Raw genomic sequence first — 18,564 nt, 5'->3', positions numbered from 1 at the left:
TTCAGTGAAATCAAGACCAGGGATTTGAGCGCACCCTTTAGCAACTAGCCTAGCTTTGTATGTTTAGATAGTGCCGTTGTGATTATATTTTAATTTAAGAACCCATTTACTACCAATAACTTTCTTGTTTTCAGGTCTTTTTACTAATTCCCAAGCCTTTTCTTGAACAAGCGCGTTATATTCTATAACAGCATGGCATTATGCCAGTTTTCAGCATATGGTCCATTTAATGCTCCTTGCACTGTAGGATTAATGCTTTCCTCAACAACATTTTGAGTTTGTTCATTTTTATTTACAACTGTATAGTGATATTCCTTTTTAGGCCTTCCTGGCAAACCTGTTTTTAGTTTCTTGGGTCGACCAGGCCCGCTTTTAATCAGGATAGGAAGCTTTGATTCGCTATCTAAATCACTTCCGCTTTCCTTTTCAGATTCAGAGTTAAGTGGCGACTCGCTACCATCCAGAGGTGATGATTCATCACAACATGTTTTATTTATAATTTTTTTCTTCGGAGCAAAAGGCAGATTTATTTCTTGCTCTGAGTCATAAGTACAGCAGTTTTCAAACTCATTAATAAATTTTACGTCTCTGCTTATTATCACTTTATGTGCTTCGGGATCCCAAAGTCTATACGCTTTTGATTCATCAGAATAGCCAATAAAAATACATTCTTTAGATCGAATATCAAATTTGCCTAATTAACTAAGTATAAGTATTATGCAGCAGAAAACTTGCTTATCATGCGCATGCGCTATGGGAATCGACGGCGGTTGCCAACAGAAATATTTTTTTCCCATAACATGAATTTTATGTGAACAGTTCATATTTCATTCCTTACTTTTAAAAGTAGGATCCCTAAAAATATCGAATTTTAATTTTTAGCAGAAATATTCTTTCTGTAGTTAAAAAAAAAAAAATCAAGTATTAATACCTGATTCTAACTATTGGTACTATTATCATAGTTTATTTAACGTGACATTTGCCAATATTGAGATTTTGTATGCAAGAATTATCATTCTTTTTTTCTTAAATAAATTTGGTTCCCACCCACACTTTAACTATGTTAAAAAAATGCATATAAATTTTATCCAAAAAAAGTTATTTAATAATTTATTATCCTAAAATTATTATAACTAATTATTAGGTAATTTCTTTTTTTTTTTTTTTTCAATGTGTATTAATGTACATATATTTTCACTTAACCCTTTCAGTCCTAATGTGCACGCAAGTCCCAGAAATTAGATTTCATGCCCTATTGAGTAAATAAAACCCACTTTTAATTGGGTTTTTACATTTGAAGTGTTTTTAAGGAATTAAGGAACAAATATATGACTAAAAAAACCTGGTAATACTTTTAGATTGCAGATTGCGCACTTAATGTTTTTGAGCACACCGATTACTCAAGTTTCGATTTGTCAATTAAAAAAAAATTTTTTTACAGTAAGTACAGTTATATTTAAGGCATATTTAGTATGAAATCGTTCTTATTAAGTAGTAATTTAACATTTTTAATGTCAGATTTAAGAAATTTGGAATAAATTTTTTTGTGCAATATATTGTTCCAGTCATATTTAACAGTGGGTTAATATGTCCCATCAGTGATCAAATTACTACATGCTGATATATTATGTTTGTGTTTATGAAACATATATGAAAATTTTTGTTATATATGAACTAGTGCATGTGGCAGAGGTTACGCTTTGTAATATTCACATTATATATTACCATAAATTTTAGCTTTGTTTTCTAAGGAAGGGTAATATCTTGGACATTGGGACAGATAGCCCCAGTTGACAATACAGTTGAGACACATTGTCAGTGAAGATTTTCAGGAAATGGGAAAAGTTAAAAACTTTAAACTTGTATTACACTTCTTTTAGTATTTCTTTTAGTATGTCAACATTAAACTACTTTTCATAGTTAAATTTTAATCATGCAAAAGTCCGGTCAAAAGGGTTAATTATGAAAAAGATGTATAATAATTATTAATTATAGTATTATAGATTATTTATTATAAAATAATTGATCATTTATAATTAATTATATTAGAATTCATTTTAATGAAAATTATACATTATACAAAAAATGTAATTGAATAATTTTAATAAGTTATTATACAATAATAGTTAGTCAAAAGTCGTTAATCCGGACTCGTCAGGACTTCGGTGATTCCGGATTATCGATTTTTCCGGATTATAGATCATCAGTTTAAATCTGGTAGGATGGCATGCAGAAATTATAAAATTAAAAATAGAAAATCGTAATTTATGAAATAAAGAACAATTATGATCTGAAGGGTATCAAAATTTACAAAAAAAAAGCTTAATATTTATTTGTTTACTTTATTAAACATTTCTTTTAATGTAAGTTGTTTAGGTTGCTTCATTTTTTATGTGATAATACTTTCTGTTTAATTCTATAAACAGACATAATTTCTTGTTCAGTTACAAAGTTCCGTTGTTCAAGTCTTATAATTGCTGTGTCGAGAATACCGACTAATTTGTCAATCAAAATTTTTTCATCTTCAATAACCTCTGTGTCACTTTCTTCGCTATCGGAAGCGAATTATAATGACGAGGAATTTGATTTAAATCATATCAAAGACGGAGTACATCGAGATGAAATACTACATTTAGTAAGGAATTATAAGCCAAATAAAATAAAAACATCTGCCCTGAAGATAAGGATAGTGCTGACAAATCAACTTCCAATTCATTGTGCGCCGCGGCGTCTCTCCCCCCCGGAATGGTTAGAGAAACAAAGGATATGCCTTTGTCCATTTTTTGCAGCAATTCCACTTTTTGTTTAATGGACTTCGAAACATACTTTTGCTTTGTAGATCCTTTACATATTAGTAAATATATCAGAAATTCTATTTGACATAATCGAAAGTTCAAGCTTACTTTTATAAAATTGCTCTAACAGTCTGCAAAAAATAATAAACCGGATCCAATTCGAAGATTAAGGAACAACGCAATCTGCAACATTGACTGAATTAGATAATTATACCGTCCGTTATACATTAAACGCGCATTCGTAAACTTATTTTGCGCATGCTCACATGCATATTCACAGCCGTAAAGGTCAACGCGACGAATGCGCAGAAAGTTTGTAGCTTTTAGGCCCGGATTATCGGTGTCCGAATTAACGACTTTTGACTGTATTACACTTTATCATAAAATTGCGTGTGTCTATATGTATATAGACACGCAATTTTATGTATATCTATATGTATATAGACACACATCGGTATCAAAATTAAGCTTTAAAAATACTTTTATTTTTACCAATATATAAATAAATATATAAATGCACAAAATTAAATGCAATGTTATCAAATAATCAGTTACAAATCATGATTAGCATATTATCTTAAATTACTTGAAAGTAATTTTCGCCATCCTTATATCAGTCCTCTTTGAACGCAGTGAAAATAAACAGAGCAAATAAAAAAAATCCCTGCTACCTAATTCGTATTCCATCCATCCTGTTTCTTCAATAAATTGGCCCGAATGGCATAACCGTGTTTGTGCTGTTCGTTCTTGTGGCCGCACAGTTAAACTAAATTATTATATTGAATTCTGAAAAGAAGGAAAAATTGAAACAACTCCAACAGCTGCATTATACTTAAATAAAATTTTTTAAACATGAATGTACATGCTGTTAATCTTTGGAGAAATGTTTATCTAGAATCCTCAACCAATGGAACCCACTTCTTATGCTTTTTAAGAAAGAAGTAAGTGTCTTTAGAGTTAAGATAAAAGACTAATGAAAGTTATGAAATGCCTAAAGTAAATGGAAATGTAGTTACTATTTCCACTGTTAAAAAAAGTTATGACCAAAAAGTAATTTCCGCACCTGTGAGCAATTTGACTGGCAGTTCTCATTTTGCCATCATTCCTTGTTTTTAGTTTTGCAAAGCAGAATTCCATTAATTCATGTTTGCAATAAATGGTTTATGTTTGACGACATTTTCATCAAAGTTCGTAAAATCAAACTTTGTTTTTTTATTCTACATATATGATTTATGGTGAAATAGAAAATCAAAAGAAGGATAAAGATTTGGTAATAGGAGCTGCAACTGAAAAAGTAGTGAAAGACTTTTGATAGGAAGACAAAAATAAGTTTTATATCCGTGTTAGAAGCAACTTCTGCCGAGTATGTGATTGTGAACTACATAAATTTATAATCAATGTCACCTCATCGTTTCTATGCTATGGCCATCTAAAAGTTTATTAGCTCAAGTTATTCTCGGATAGCACTAGTGTGCGGGAGCTTCCCAAAAAAATGCAAACTTCATCGAGTTAAGATATTGAACTGCGAAAATAACCTATTTCTGTTTCATTTTTATAACAACAGTTTTATCCAGTTCTGAAAAGAGTCTAACTAAATAGAAAGTAATAATATAAAAAGCAACTGATATATAAATGCAAAGTTTTAAACAAGATTTTCACAAAATGATAAATGACGCCAGCAGCGTCCCATTACATCAGGAATACTAGTGAAGGGGCGGATTATCATATGTGCTGAACCACTGAAAGGTGGACAATCAGTTTTTACTTTATCAGCAATCATTAAACATTAGCGTGCTTTAGGATATTTTTCTCAAAAAAGATTTTCCCTTATATTGTATATTTCAGTGACTGTTGTAGTCAAAGTAATAAATGCATTCTGTATAATGTGATAAAATAATGGAAACAAAAGCTGTAACATTATCAGGTGTTTCAAGGTTCAAATTTTGTATGTATTTGTGCTAGGAGGTAGAGTAAACCTTTGCTGAATGAATATATGGATTACCTGAATTGTTTCTATTAATTTGTCCAACAGTAGAATTTTAAGCAATGGGCGATTTTCAGCTATGGAAAAATAAGTCAAAGGATTAATTGAGAAATGACGAATGAAGAACTGGAGGATTTTATAACACTAGCTGATTGTGAAAGCAATGATAATGAAGAAGATAATAAGGACTTAATTGACTGAAAGTTAAATGTCTTTGCTAAAAAGGGCACAGGAACTATCTGATTTTGCATTGGAGATTGAACCAAATGTAGAAAGCAGAAGAGAGTTTTTGAGAGGCATTGCTCCTTACCGTGAAACCTTTAGAGGATCTGTCATTGTCCTGAGCAAAAATTATAAGATTTTTTTTAAAGTAATTTTATCATGTGAACAGTAATAAAAATCCTTTCAATTAATATATGTTTTGTTTTACTTTTTCCTTTTAATTGCATTGCTATTTAGATTTGTTTAAATTATGCATACTTCCTTAACCCTTTCGTCGTACTCTCCTGTTTCTGAAAATTTCTCCCCAGCGGCCGTCTGTTTTTCGTAGCATGTAATGTTGTTTTCTTCTCTGTGCATCATAACTTTCCATACCTAACTTTCGTAGTGGATGAATGTCGATGAATATTAAGTAAAATTATATGGAAATAGAGCATAATGGAAAAATAATAATATCTCTGCTTATTTCTAAAAGCAGGATAATTTGATAACATCTGATGCAGGTGGTCTAACTCCTCTCATTTTGTTGTTGTAATCTTTTACAATTATTGTTTTTTTTTTACAGTTCTTTTCTGTGTTCCAACATTAATCATCAAGTTATTATGGACTGTACTCATCAAACGTATATCTTTGTCTTTCCAATTCACAACCTCATGTTTTCTCTTTTTCTGCTGAGTAGACATTGAAGCCATCTCTCACTGCCTTGTATCTTATGTAAAATGGCGCAAATAGCAAATATTCATAAAACCTGGGGCAAATTTAATTAGAAATAGAATGCCTGATTAGTGCTGTCCTCTAGGAGGTATTAGAACAAACAAAAATAAAAACTCAAACAAGTAAACGTTTAGAAAGCGTTTTAAAATGTAGAAGTACACTTGAACTCGTTATGGACGACGAAGAGGTTAACACAGTTTTCCCATAGAAAGTTAACTTTGAGAAACTCGGTTTTGCCATGTGCACAATGTATTATTGATGTAGCGTCCATGTTCAAAAAAGGTTTAGTGTTATTAGAAACCTTTCTGAGTTAACTAAAAATCTGTACTATTCTATAACATAAGACCTTTGAGAAGAGATTAAGTTATTTTAAGTAGCACGTTTTGACCTATTTTATGGTAGTTTTGGTGTTTATTTTTATTTATTATAGAAGTAATTTTATAATTATATTTGTAATAATCTTTTTTTTTTTTTTCCAGAACATCTCCATTACCTGATATTAGATTTTCAGCCTGTTCTTCTGCAACCACGTGGGCTTATTAACAGGAGAAACTGGTGTTATATAAATGCTGTATCCTTTTGCATGTATCATTTCTTTTAGTGCAGTTTTGTTCTGAAATGCAGCAATAGTAATTATTAATTGTTCATCGTCTGAGGGCTATATTTGGAATTTAAATTAAGAAAATACTAGAGGATCTAAAAGAATAAAAAATTATAATGTTAGGAATGTGCTACCTAATAATGAAAATACGTATAATATAGGTTTAATAAACAGAACTTGTTTACTTTCCTAGTTTCATCAGGAGACTTCTGATTTTTTATCTCATTTCCCGTTTTTATATTGAATTTAAAATCAAATTTAATGGAAATTATTTATTTTTAATTTGATGTCTCTGTGAAACTTAATTGTGCAAGGTTAAATTTTTTCTCCATTCCATTTTTTTATTTTATTTGATCTCTCTGTTTTTGATACATAATGAAAGTTTGTAAAGCATTTTATGAAGGACAAACTAACATTGAATAATTAAATTGAATAATTGAATAATTTTCCTTTAATTGAATAATTTTCCTTTAAATCTTAAGTTGTATGTTACTAAATTTATTCATGATTATTTTAATAACCAATTTAAATTCTAAATGACATTTTAAAGCATTTTAATCAATTTAAATGACATTTTAAAGCATTTTAAGTTTCTTTCTTGCATGAGTTTTCCTTTTAAAGAAAATCCAAAAATTGAATGAAATTTACCCCCCCCCCAAAAAAAAAAAAAACAAAGAGTAAAATTTAGAGTAATGAATTACCGTATTTTTACCTCAGAATCATGTTGTAAAAGTTAATAATCTAAATAATGCATTATAAAGTGATCTCAAGTTTTTCAGTTTGATAGAAACGTGAAATGTTCATCTGAGTTTTGATAGAATTTATCAGATCTTGTGGAACTACACACTGCTCTTCTAAAAATGCACTTTTCAAATTATGAGTGGTCAGGGAAGACTTTAATGTACACAAAATGTCTGCTTTATTAAACTTTTTTCCACTTAGGAGAGTTATATGAAAGTACTGATTTAAAAAATTGCTTAACTTGAATTTAGACATTACAAGCACTTTTAGCATGCCCTCCATTTTTTACATTATTGAGGAATCTTCCTCTGGGACCAGGAGTGGAACGTGGAAAATCATCAACACCTGTTATCGATAGCATGTAAGTTAATCCAGTATGAATAAATTCTTATCTCTAGTGATTATTGTATATTAAACGTGAATTAATAGCAGTTGTAGTATATCATTAAAACATATTATGCTTTATATGTTTTCTATTTTCTTATGTGCTTATAATTAAATATTATTTTTTCAATTGAAAAACTCACCTTTATTTGTTATTGATTTCAAATACAGGGGTGCTCCCTCTATTTTTGATCATAACTTCACACCAAACTGATTTGCAATGTATGTCTCTGGACTTCTTATTATTCTTAAAATATCTCATGATTTTTATGTAGCCTGGTTTAATATTCATCATTTACACTCAAAAACAAAATTTCTGGCACCTAAAATAACTTTGTTTCTTAAAAATGTGACGAAATAATGACTGTACTTCTAGTTATTAAACCTCTGACTGCTCAATGTTTTAATCAAAATTACTTAAAAAATACGTTTTTTACTACAAACTTCAAATCTGCATACATTTTAGAATTAAAATATATAGCATGTTTTTGTAACAAATCATTAGAATAGATTTTCAGAAAAACAATTTTTAGACTTCATCGTATAAAAAAAAATTCTGATAATTCGTAATTAAATTTGATTATATTCCTAATTATTTTATAAAATACAAATATATGTATACTGGTAAAAATATTACATATTTATGCAAATTACATTAGAAATTTAGTGTGGTAAATCTGTAAACAAGTTTCAAGCAAAGTCTTTGAGAGTTTTGTTCATAGCACTGTATTAAGATTTACTTGGAAATCTTTTTTGGGGGGAAGTGCATTTTTTTAGCAACAAACAGCACAAGGCTACTTTTTATGGGATTAATAAGTATATGGCTTGTAAAATAATGAGCTGTCAGTCTCAGAGGTTTGAAAGTAGAATCAAGTTTTCCACATATATCACTTGAGTCTTCATTTCAATACTGTTAGATACTTTGCTAGATATATGAAACTCCAGAGCCTCTTTTTTTCATTGGATTGTGTTTTATAAAGTACATAGGCATTCCACAGTTCCAGAATTGTTTTAAAAAATTATATATATTGATTTTTTGAAGTTAGGGTAATGTTACTTTTTTGTAAAAATCAGCATCACTCATTGTATTAATCACAGTTGCCAACTCTTGCAGTTTTCTTCTATTTTCATTTTACCAAGTGAGGATTTGCTACATCAGGTATGGTGTCCTCGGGGGCTCACACTTTGTCAGTACGAGTGTAGCAATCGTGAAGTATTCTATCCCTTCAGCGGATCATCATTTTGCTGAGATGGGTGTCATGATCCCAGAGACCCAATGATCTTTCCCCTTTTTATATTCCTCTCCTGTTTTATACTACTATCATCTTTAGCTTCTGCCCTGTGGTTCCTCGCTTTAGAGGTTGGGCTCTCCTTGAGATGTTACCATTCAAAACTAGTCTCAAGTGGCAAGAAAACTGCCCATGTGTTTGCCGTGCACAGAGACCTGTGTCATTGGAAAGGAGGGTCCTGGTAGTTGAGGATCAAGGTACTGTCCATAGCACAATGCTTTGCCTCTGCTTCAGGTAAAAAAAGGCACTTTTTCATCCTCAAGAGTGTCAGTGGTTTGGGGATAAGCTTCCTAGAATTCCTGCTTTCAGGAAAGTTGACTTTGGGGCTTCAGAAGACATGTTGCTTAGTGCTTCTTTAAATTCTAAAAATTTTGCCTTCCTTAAATTCTGCTACCCCGTACGGCTGCACAAACTGTAATGTTGGGCCTGGGTTTAACTGAATAACAAATCAGTTATTCTTAATTTAAACAGCACTAAATGCAACCTTTTTACTTATGAGTATCATTTACAAAATCTATTTTTAGCATATGGAAAGAAATGTTGGTACTATTCCATTTTGAGGACCGTAAAAAATTTGCAGTGAAAATGTATGCGCAAAAACGCCAAAGCTAGCAAACATGCCCATTTAACAGTGCGCCAAATCTAGCATATGCGCTGATTTCAGATTGCATAAGTTTATATAGTTCTGTATTTCTTAAGACGCAACTGAAATACTAGTTTAATTTTTAAATCCTTTTTTGATATCCTATGGATTTAACAATTTGGGAATTGCCCGTGATGAAAAGTCTACAATAGAATTTTGGGTAAAGTGCAGAATCACCCACTGCTTGACACGTTTTTAAGAATTGCATGTACTCGGTATCCATGTACACATCGACCTATTTTCACTTTTTTAAAAAAAATCCCAGGATTGCACAAAAATGGCACTGCACACACCCTTGACTTTATTTATGCACACGTCGACCTATTTTTACTTAAAAAGCAAAAGAAAATTGACAAAAATCCAATTTTTTTACTTTTGTAAAAATCAGCAAACAAATAAGTGGGCGATTCTGCACTTTACCGAGAATTTTTTCGGTAAAGTGCAGAGAAAAGGCATCATTCGTTATAGAAAATTATGTTTGAACAATCAACGAGATGAAATTATGCTTTAGCGATAACTCTGTAGCGAAATAGCAATGCAGGCATCCATTCAGTTATGTTTAGCAATTTTTATATAAATTATAATAATGATATGAAATAGTTATTTACTCTTATGCTTCCATTCAGTCATGTTTAACCTTTTTAATATAAATTCTAATAATAAAAAGGATTATAGGAAATTAACCTTTCATGTAAATTAAAACTTCAGTCTTGGATAGTTATTTACTATTATACTTCCTTTCTTGCGTTAGGGTTGCCGCAATTAATTTAGGCAGCACTGGCATCAACAATAGTTTGGCGATTTTTTTATGGCCCTCAAAACCGAATAGTGCCGAAATTTCATTTAAATTTCTCCTCGTCAACACACACATTTCCCGGTGCAGTTTACTGAAGTCTGTAATCATCACCATGCATAATGTTAGTATAAAAGGTTGCCATGCTTTCTTTGATATTCAGTTTTTTAAAAAAATATTTAGAAATTGCTGCATGATTCATTTTTCAAGCTACCATGTGTTCATAGTCATGCAGTGATGAAAGCAAAAAATAATAATGATTTGCCAGGTTGAGATCGGATATAAATTATTCAGTAGGCTAACATCAGCAATGTTTCAGTTTGAGATGCAAAAGGCCAGGTATGGAGCCAAATTATTGATCAGATTGATTTATGATAATAAATTGTTTCTTCAGTTTAGAGGGGGGGGGGGTTAGTGCCAAAGTGAAATTAAGAACCAGGACTCTAATTTTGAAAAATATCAAATTCACCTGCATAAAGCATATATGTGGGTGGGGAGGAAAGGTTGCTAGAGGTCTGGATTTTATATCATTTCAGATTAGACTTTCAGACATTATACTGTATATTTTTTACCATTTAAAGTTATTTTGGTTATTCAAGCAACTTTCCCAGTTTTTGAATTTGTTCATTGGCACCTCTGCAGATGCTTTAATATGAATGCTAGAAAATTTACATTCATTTTTTCCTTTCTTTTATATTGGATTTATAAATAACAGGTAAAATTTTGTGTCTTCCAAATGTTTTAGCACAGTTGAACGCATACTTTTACAAGCTTTGCAGCAAGGTTACAATTTTATTATTTTTTATTTATGTTAGGGTTAAAGTTGCATATGAATTCTCTCAGTACCAGTCTCCACAAGAAGAGCTACAGCTTGGAACACCATTTCAACCTGATTTTATGTATGATATGCTGCGCGATCTAAAATCTGACTGTCTGAAGGTTAGTAGGAAAAGATTATTTTTGTATTTTCAAGTCTCATTTATACATCACATTTATTGATCGCATGTAACCGTATAATCACATTTAGCTTTTTTCTTTTATAGGGCCAGCAAGAAGATGCTGAAGAATTTTTAAGTTTTATATTAAATGGTATGCATGAAGAAATGGTAAAAATAATCAAGAACTATGAAAGAAAAAATCATATTGAGTGTAAGTATAGATTTTCCTTTTCAGATTCTGCCATTAATCCATTTGTAATGTACGTATGTACGTATATATCAGTTCTCTTATACACTGCTGGCATTAAAATTGCTGCATCGTGAAGAAAGAATTGAGCTATTTTTCTTAACAGTGAAATATAAAATAAGTCAAACTTTACAAAACCTCATTTATAAATTCATCTTTTTTGAAAATTAAAATTGATCTTAAAAAGTTAGAATTTTACATGTTTCCACCTTATATAAAATCATTTTCTAGCAGCATACTACTGTCAGGACGTTATCATCTCTGATAAAAAAAATTAGACTGATAATTATACTTCATGAACTCCTATATTATGAATTCCTGTTAGAAGTGAATTAGTTCAGAAAAGTGAAGTATTCTTCTACTTATCATTTAACTTGAGCTTGATTTACTTATTTTTTATGCCATCTGTTTTATTTCTAGTGTGTAATGACAATGATATAAGAGAGAATGGAGATGTAAGTGAAGGTGAAGAAGAATGGCAAGTAATTGGCTCTAAACATAAAGGAATGGTTACAAGAAAGGTAAATTAAATTTGGATTTTTTTTTTAACTTTTTTTTTTTTTTTTTTTTTTTCCAATGGCAGATTTTGAACAGTTACAGTTTTGTAACAAAATCCATTAATTTATACTAAGGCCAGATGTGGTGGTCTCTTTATTATGGAAGCACCTAATAGGTGGATCACCATTGTCTCTTATGAAGGGATGGACAGTTACAAACATGCCTTCTCCGGGATTTTCTTTTGTGCATGTATTTGGCATAGTCTAAATATTGTATGCGTTAAATAATTAAAAACCAGAATTTAGAAAACTAGCTGAAATGTATCTAAAGTATCAAAAGAATAACATATGAGCTTTATAAAAATTAGTTTATTGGCTGGTAATGTATAATACTTGGTTATTAACCAGGTACAGAATGGTTGTGATAAATCACTAAATTTCTCATGCATTTTCTTGTAATTATTACTGTCTACAACAGTGCAGTTTGAGATTATAAGATCTCACATTATGTTTTTGAGAGGTGACTAAATTGGGGTGCCATAAGAGCAGAATCTTTAAAGAGAAGTGGACATTCATACTTCATGGAAGAACTTCAAACATTATAATAGAAGAGAAACACGCCAAGGTGACAATCAAAATCGCAGTAACAACCTTGTATTTAGCGTACATATATTAAAACACTCAATCGATTTCTAAAGCTCCCTCCTCATCAGGAGAACGAACTTACTAGAAAAGGGAAAAAAGAAGAAAAATAAAGCATCGGCAAAGGAGTCTCAGAAACACGTGGTCGTAACCGGACTTTGAATCAGAGTTACACTGGCCGCCTACTTTTTCTGAGCCAGGCCACCTTATAAAACATATAGCACATAGACTAAAATGCAAAAAAGTCAGCAAGGTCCAAAAATAGGAAGCGAGGGGCAACTGCACCTTCACGCACCAAGTCTGAACCTCAAATAAAGGGAAAGCAACCTCTGTAACGGCTTTTTATACCCTCCGGTAGAACCATGCATGAGGAGGCAACGCCATCTATCGGCAAAAGTAATAACCAAGAATTATCTTAATAGAATTTTAAAAGCATTAAGAAGGACTAGGTTAGACTTAAAATCATTCACTAAACATGCTAAATCTTTGTGAATATGAAAAACCTCAAGAAAATCCAATTCACCAACGGAAGAAGCCTTTTGGATAATTTTTGCAAATCCAAACAAATTATGCACAAAATTATTGCAAACAAATTTGCAAATCCAACAAAATTATGATTAAATTTCCAACTATGATATGCTATTGAAGACTTGCTAATTTCGCCCAAGATTCATGTTCCTTGATACGAAACTTTTCACGCCCTTTTTATTTGGCCAATATATCTCAAGCCGCACTGACATGATATACTATAAATTCCCCCAAAATCAGAAACGCAATCTATTAGAATTGAACCATGAATTGAAAGCGGAGAAACTGACTTGAAAATTGAATTTCTGGAGAATCCGTGCAACTTTATAACTAACAGAAAGACAAACTGGAAGCACGACAAGGTCATTAATATTATTTCTAACAGTGGAATGTCTTCTTTGATGGGAATCTGAAAATTTTTAACTGCTTTCAAATAATTAAGTTCATTAAAAAGCAAAGATTTTGAGGAACAAACTTTGAGCGCACGAAATACATAATAGTAAAAAGAAGCCTTTTTTGCTTAACAGGGTGGCATGACTTAGCAAGGGGTGGTAAACAAACTGCAAAAGTTTACGGTACACAATAGTGCTAAAATCAATTTCATTGAGGATTATAAGAATATCAAGGAAAGGGAGGGAATTGTTGGATTCAATTTCAAGAGTGAATTGGATGGCTGGATCAACTGAATTTATGATAAAATCTCGGATAAATCTTCTTTATTACCATCAAAAAGCGTGAAAGTGTCGTCTATATACCGAATCCAGAGATGAAAAAATAGTTTATCAAATAATTTCACCTCATGATGACCTTTGAATTGAAGACGAGAAATGCATTGCCAGTTATATTTAAAAAAAATGCAGTGCTGGCTAAAATTTAATGCACTTGAATTACATATGTTTATAGTAAAAGGAGGGCATTCAGTAGCTTAGAATGTTGAGTTGTTCTCCATGATAGCTATTCCTTTCAAAATGTAAAATTCTTGTTGTTACTTTTAGACTCAAAATTCGTGTAAAATAATATTTTTATTTGCATTTATTTGATGTGTATTAAAAATGAAAAGTATTTTTTATAATTTATTATGTATTTTGATATTAGATTTAAAACACAGAAAAGTTTAAATTAAAACGTGAAAAATGTTCTGTAGGTTGCTGAACATAAAACGCCTATCTCTGACCTTCTGGGTGGACAAATAAAGTCTTTTCTGACAACAAGTGGAAATAAAACTTCTGCATCCATCCAGCCTTTCTTCACTTTACAACTAGATATTCAAGTAAGTTTTCTCCTTATTATGGGTAAATTCTTGGTAAATTTACTTTTAACAATTGGGTAAACATTTCATTTTTTTCTTTTTAGTCAGAAAATGTCTCTTCAGTATCTGAAGCACTGAAAGAGATGACAGTTAAAGAACCAATTCAAGGATATACATGTGCCAAGACAAAGCAAGAAGTATCATTCCCCCTTTTTTTTAACATAATAATGCCTTTTTTTCTCTTTTGTGTGTGTGTAAATTACGTTTACTAGCAAAAAGCAGAACTATCCAAAATCAGCATGTTTACATAAATCAAACTGCACATCCATACCAAACCATGTAAGAATTTTTACATAAACCAAAATCAGCATGGTTTCAAACTCAAACTGCATGCAAGTCGAATGCATGATCTGAAAATAGCTTGAAGGGCTGGGAGGGGGAATTTTTTTTGTTAACAAAATAAAAAATATTTTAACTAAATTTTGTTTCATTTATTAAGCATTTAACAGTGCATATATAAATAATAATAATAATGGGAAAAAATTTATATTTATTTTCTATCTGAAATCTTAAGTCTTTTTGTTGGTTATACTTAGCAATTTAAGCACACTGAGAGCTAAATATCAGCATTTATTTCAAATACTTCTAATACAGTCAAAAGTCGTTAATCCGACTCGTCGGGACTTCCGTGATTCCGGATTATAGATCATCAGTTTAAATCTGGTAAGATGGCATGCAGAAATTACAAAATTAAAAATATGAAACAGTAATTTATGAAATAAAGAACAATTATAATCTAAAGGGTATCAAAATTTACAAAAAGAAAAAGCTTAATATTTATTTGTTTACTTTATTAAACATTTCTTTCAATGTAAGTTGCTTCGTTTCAAGTGATAATACTTTCTCTAATTCTATTAAACAGACATAATTTCTTGTTTAGTTACAAAGTTCTGCGGTTCAAGTAATATAATTGCTGTGTTTAGAATACCGACTAATTTGTCAATCGAAATGTTTTCGTTTTCAATAACCTCTGGGTCACTTTCTTCACTATCGGAAGCAAATTCTAATGACGAGGAACTTGATTTAAATCATATCAAAGACAGAGTACATCCAAATGAAATACTACGCAAATAAAATAAAAACATCTGCCCTGAAGATAAGGATAGTGCTGACAGATCAACTTCCAAAATTGATAAACAGATTTCGGATTTCGAAACATACTTTCGCTTTGTAGATACAAATTACATATTACTAAATATATATCGGAAATTCTATTTGACATAATCGAAAGTTCAAGCTTACTTTTATGAAATTGCTCTAACAGTCTGCAAAAAATAATAAGCCGGATCCAATTCGAAGATTAAGAAACAATGCAATCTGCAACATTAACTGAATTAGATAATTTTAGCTTAGCTTGCACCATCCGTTACACATTAAACGCACATGCGCACAAACATATTCGCAGCCGTAAAGGTCTTGCGCGCACTCGTAAACGCCTGTGCGCATGCGTGAATGCGACGCATGCGCAGAAAGTTTGTAGCTTTGAGGTCCGGGTTATAGATCATTCCGGATTATGGGTGTCCGAATTAACGACTTTTGACTGTATTTTAAATTAATTGATGAATAAATTACTTTAATTTAAACTAAAATTTAAGGATAAATAATGACAACCTCATCTTTTTCTGTTATTCATTAGACTTTGGCACATAAATTAAAATAATATATTTGTATGCAAATAACTGTAAACTTCTTTATTTCATGCTATAATTTCGATATGAACACAAAGTATGGCATTTCGATATTAACACTGCAGGTTTTGAAGTCTTCGTTTCAGCACCAGCCCTGCGATAATATAATACAGCATTCTTTTATTTAGCGATTAGTTTTTATCATATTTTTCCATTATGAGGAAAACTGTGAAATGGACCAAAAATTCTTTTAAATTGCACATTGTTCAATGCATATAGATTATATGTTGAGTTCAATGGCAACACTATAAAATATCAAAAATTTTTACATGCTGTTGTTGCACATTTATGGATCGAGGAATATACAAGTACTCAAGATGTATCGAATGTTTGTGTGGAACAATCTTCTGTATTAGTTCTTACACCTCGCACATCAAAATATGATCACCGTCAGAGACTATCAGGTGATATATCGGGCATACGTTACTCAAATTATTGGACAGCACTCGTCGGTCTCTATCTCCCAGTTTCGTTGATCTGCCAACTCGGGGCACATTCCGACAATCACCGCTCACCTTCCACTTCTTAATCACATACGCCACTGTCGATTTTGGGTACTTCAGATCGCTAGATATGTCCCTTAAGAATCGGCCACATTTGTGATACCTGATAGTTATACCTTTCTCGAAATCAGAAAGCTCCGAACTGCGAGGCATCTTGCATGCGACTAAAGCCGATGCTGTTTCCTACATGACATATATCGGCGGAGACCGTGATGTACCTTAGGACCGCAGATATCGTCATTTGCATAGGTGTCCAAATACTTATTGTTAGTCAGTGTATACTAGCCTTATTGCTATAGCGACCGCCACCCGCCAGACACTGTGGCGGGAGCTGTATTTTTCTTAGAAAGATAGTATGCATCTATATACGTACATATACACTTGCATAATGCATTGTTTTCTGAATCCAGTCCCAATAATAGAAGAGTACCCTTTTATTTCCCTCTGCTGTAAGCATCGTTCACTTGTTTTATCATCACAAGCAGATGAGTTTCATGACAGCCTGATAGTGGCATAGGTTTTATCATATCAACATTTCTTTTGCAATCCCAGTAATTGTTATTTCTTTTTGACATCGTGATTGGAACTCCCTAAGTATCATTTCTTTTCACAGTCGATTCTACCGAATTTTAAACATAAAATAAAATCTTTGCTATAGACAGATTTCATATACATATTTATTATGCAGTGTTAAATAACTGCCCACTTTGGAAAATAGTAGTTGATATTATGTTGCTTTCGAAGTCCTAAACTAATATAAAAAATGAGCATTTTAAAATTTTACTTCTAATTCTTTGGGAGGAAAACATTCCTGTAGTTTAAAATGTAATTTAACATATGTTATATTGTTGTTCTCATTTTATATTAACTGTCATTCTGTACTCTCAATATTAACTGTTATTCTCAAAACATGCTTTTGCATTGTTTCATGCTTTTGCATTCTCAAAACATGCTTTTGCATTCATTTGAATTTGTTGCCATTTTGGGAAATCTATATATCTTTCGATTTTATGTGTGTTGTTGATTAACAAACTAAGCTATTTAACCTCTTCGCGACGGGCGAATCATATATGCATTTCGTACGGACGCATGTGAGGCCCGGGTGGTTCACCCGTGCACTCCTGGAGAACTGGCCAAGTGAACGGGCAGTGCAGATATGCATTTTAAGCTGAAACAATTTTTAATAGCCACTAGATGGCACTCTGTGTCCATTACATTTAAACTGAACATAGTTTTAGCATTCTGACCTTCAGATTGTTTATATTCTGGCTGTTTTTGGTATTTTGCTTGTCAGCTGTGGCTGGGGAGGGGGGAAATCGTAATGTAAACAAACGCAGGGCTCTTTAAATCCCTGGGTGCTAATGAAAACATTCTCAACATTCTGGTGCTAATGAAAACATTCTGGTGCTAATGAAAACATTCTCGTATCTGATTTATATCCAATTCCTTTTTTATTCTATTTTTTTCCTATACTTTTTACAGTCTTTTAGGGTTACTGTGCAGAGTTTTTTTACGTTTTGCATTGCCTTCAGATATATTTCCGTTCCTTCTTTTTTTATTTAGGAAAGCCTCACCTCCAGTCTATTATGACAGGAAGGAGGCGCTATTTATCAGAGGAAGAATACCCTAGTATGGTTAGTGAACCATTTACTAATGCAAATGAGAGTACTGATTCATTTTCTAAGGAGTTAAAAAGTGATACTTTTTCTAAGAGTTACAAGGTGATACTTCACTGTGCTTCGAAATTTACCACGCTCGTTTTCATTTTAAATTTTGTTACTTCTTACTGTAAATAGTCTTTATTGTGTTCTTTTTAATAATTTTAAACTTTATTGATGGATTTTATCAATTAAAACTTTAGAATAATTTGAATAGCTCTTCCGAAAAGTATTATGGAAGATAAGCAATTTTTTAAGTATATTTCCATGTAAAATAAAGAAATAAATGTTTTAAGGGCTAATTTTAACATATATAAGAGCTCAAGTAATAATCTAAAATGATACCAAAAATTACGATGCTAGAAGCGAAACTTTTGTTTTCCTGATTTTT

General features: G+C 31.5%; 1 protein-coding gene across 1 annotated transcript in view; it reads left to right on the top strand.

Annotated features, from left to right (window-relative positions):
* Window positions 1-18,564, top strand: part of Usp10 (ubiquitin specific protease 10) — a 61,158-nt gene that overhangs the window by 29,426 nt on the left and 13,168 nt on the right. Inside the window, exons 5-11 of the mRNA XM_035374280.2 lie at window positions 6,192-6,283; window positions 7,306-7,415; window positions 10,979-11,102; window positions 11,207-11,312; window positions 11,769-11,869; window positions 14,160-14,285; window positions 14,369-14,461. Coding sequence (XP_035230171.1) covers window positions 6,192-6,283; window positions 7,306-7,415; window positions 10,979-11,102; window positions 11,207-11,312; window positions 11,769-11,869; window positions 14,160-14,285; window positions 14,369-14,461 — 752 coding nt within the window. The remainder of the gene's footprint in view (window positions 1-6,191; window positions 6,284-7,305; window positions 7,416-10,978; window positions 11,103-11,206; window positions 11,313-11,768; window positions 11,870-14,159; window positions 14,286-14,368; window positions 14,462-18,564) is intronic.

This window comes from Stegodyphus dumicola, chromosome 4 (genome assembly GCF_044657685.1).
Source record: "Stegodyphus dumicola isolate Sdum_Otavi_A_Nest chromosome 4, ASM4465768v1".
Classification (NCBI taxonomy): Eukaryota; Metazoa; Arthropoda; class Arachnida; order Araneae; family Eresidae; genus Stegodyphus; species Stegodyphus dumicola.
The sequence above is the reverse complement of the archived record's forward strand: the minus strand, read 5'-3'. Positions and strand labels throughout refer to the sequence as shown.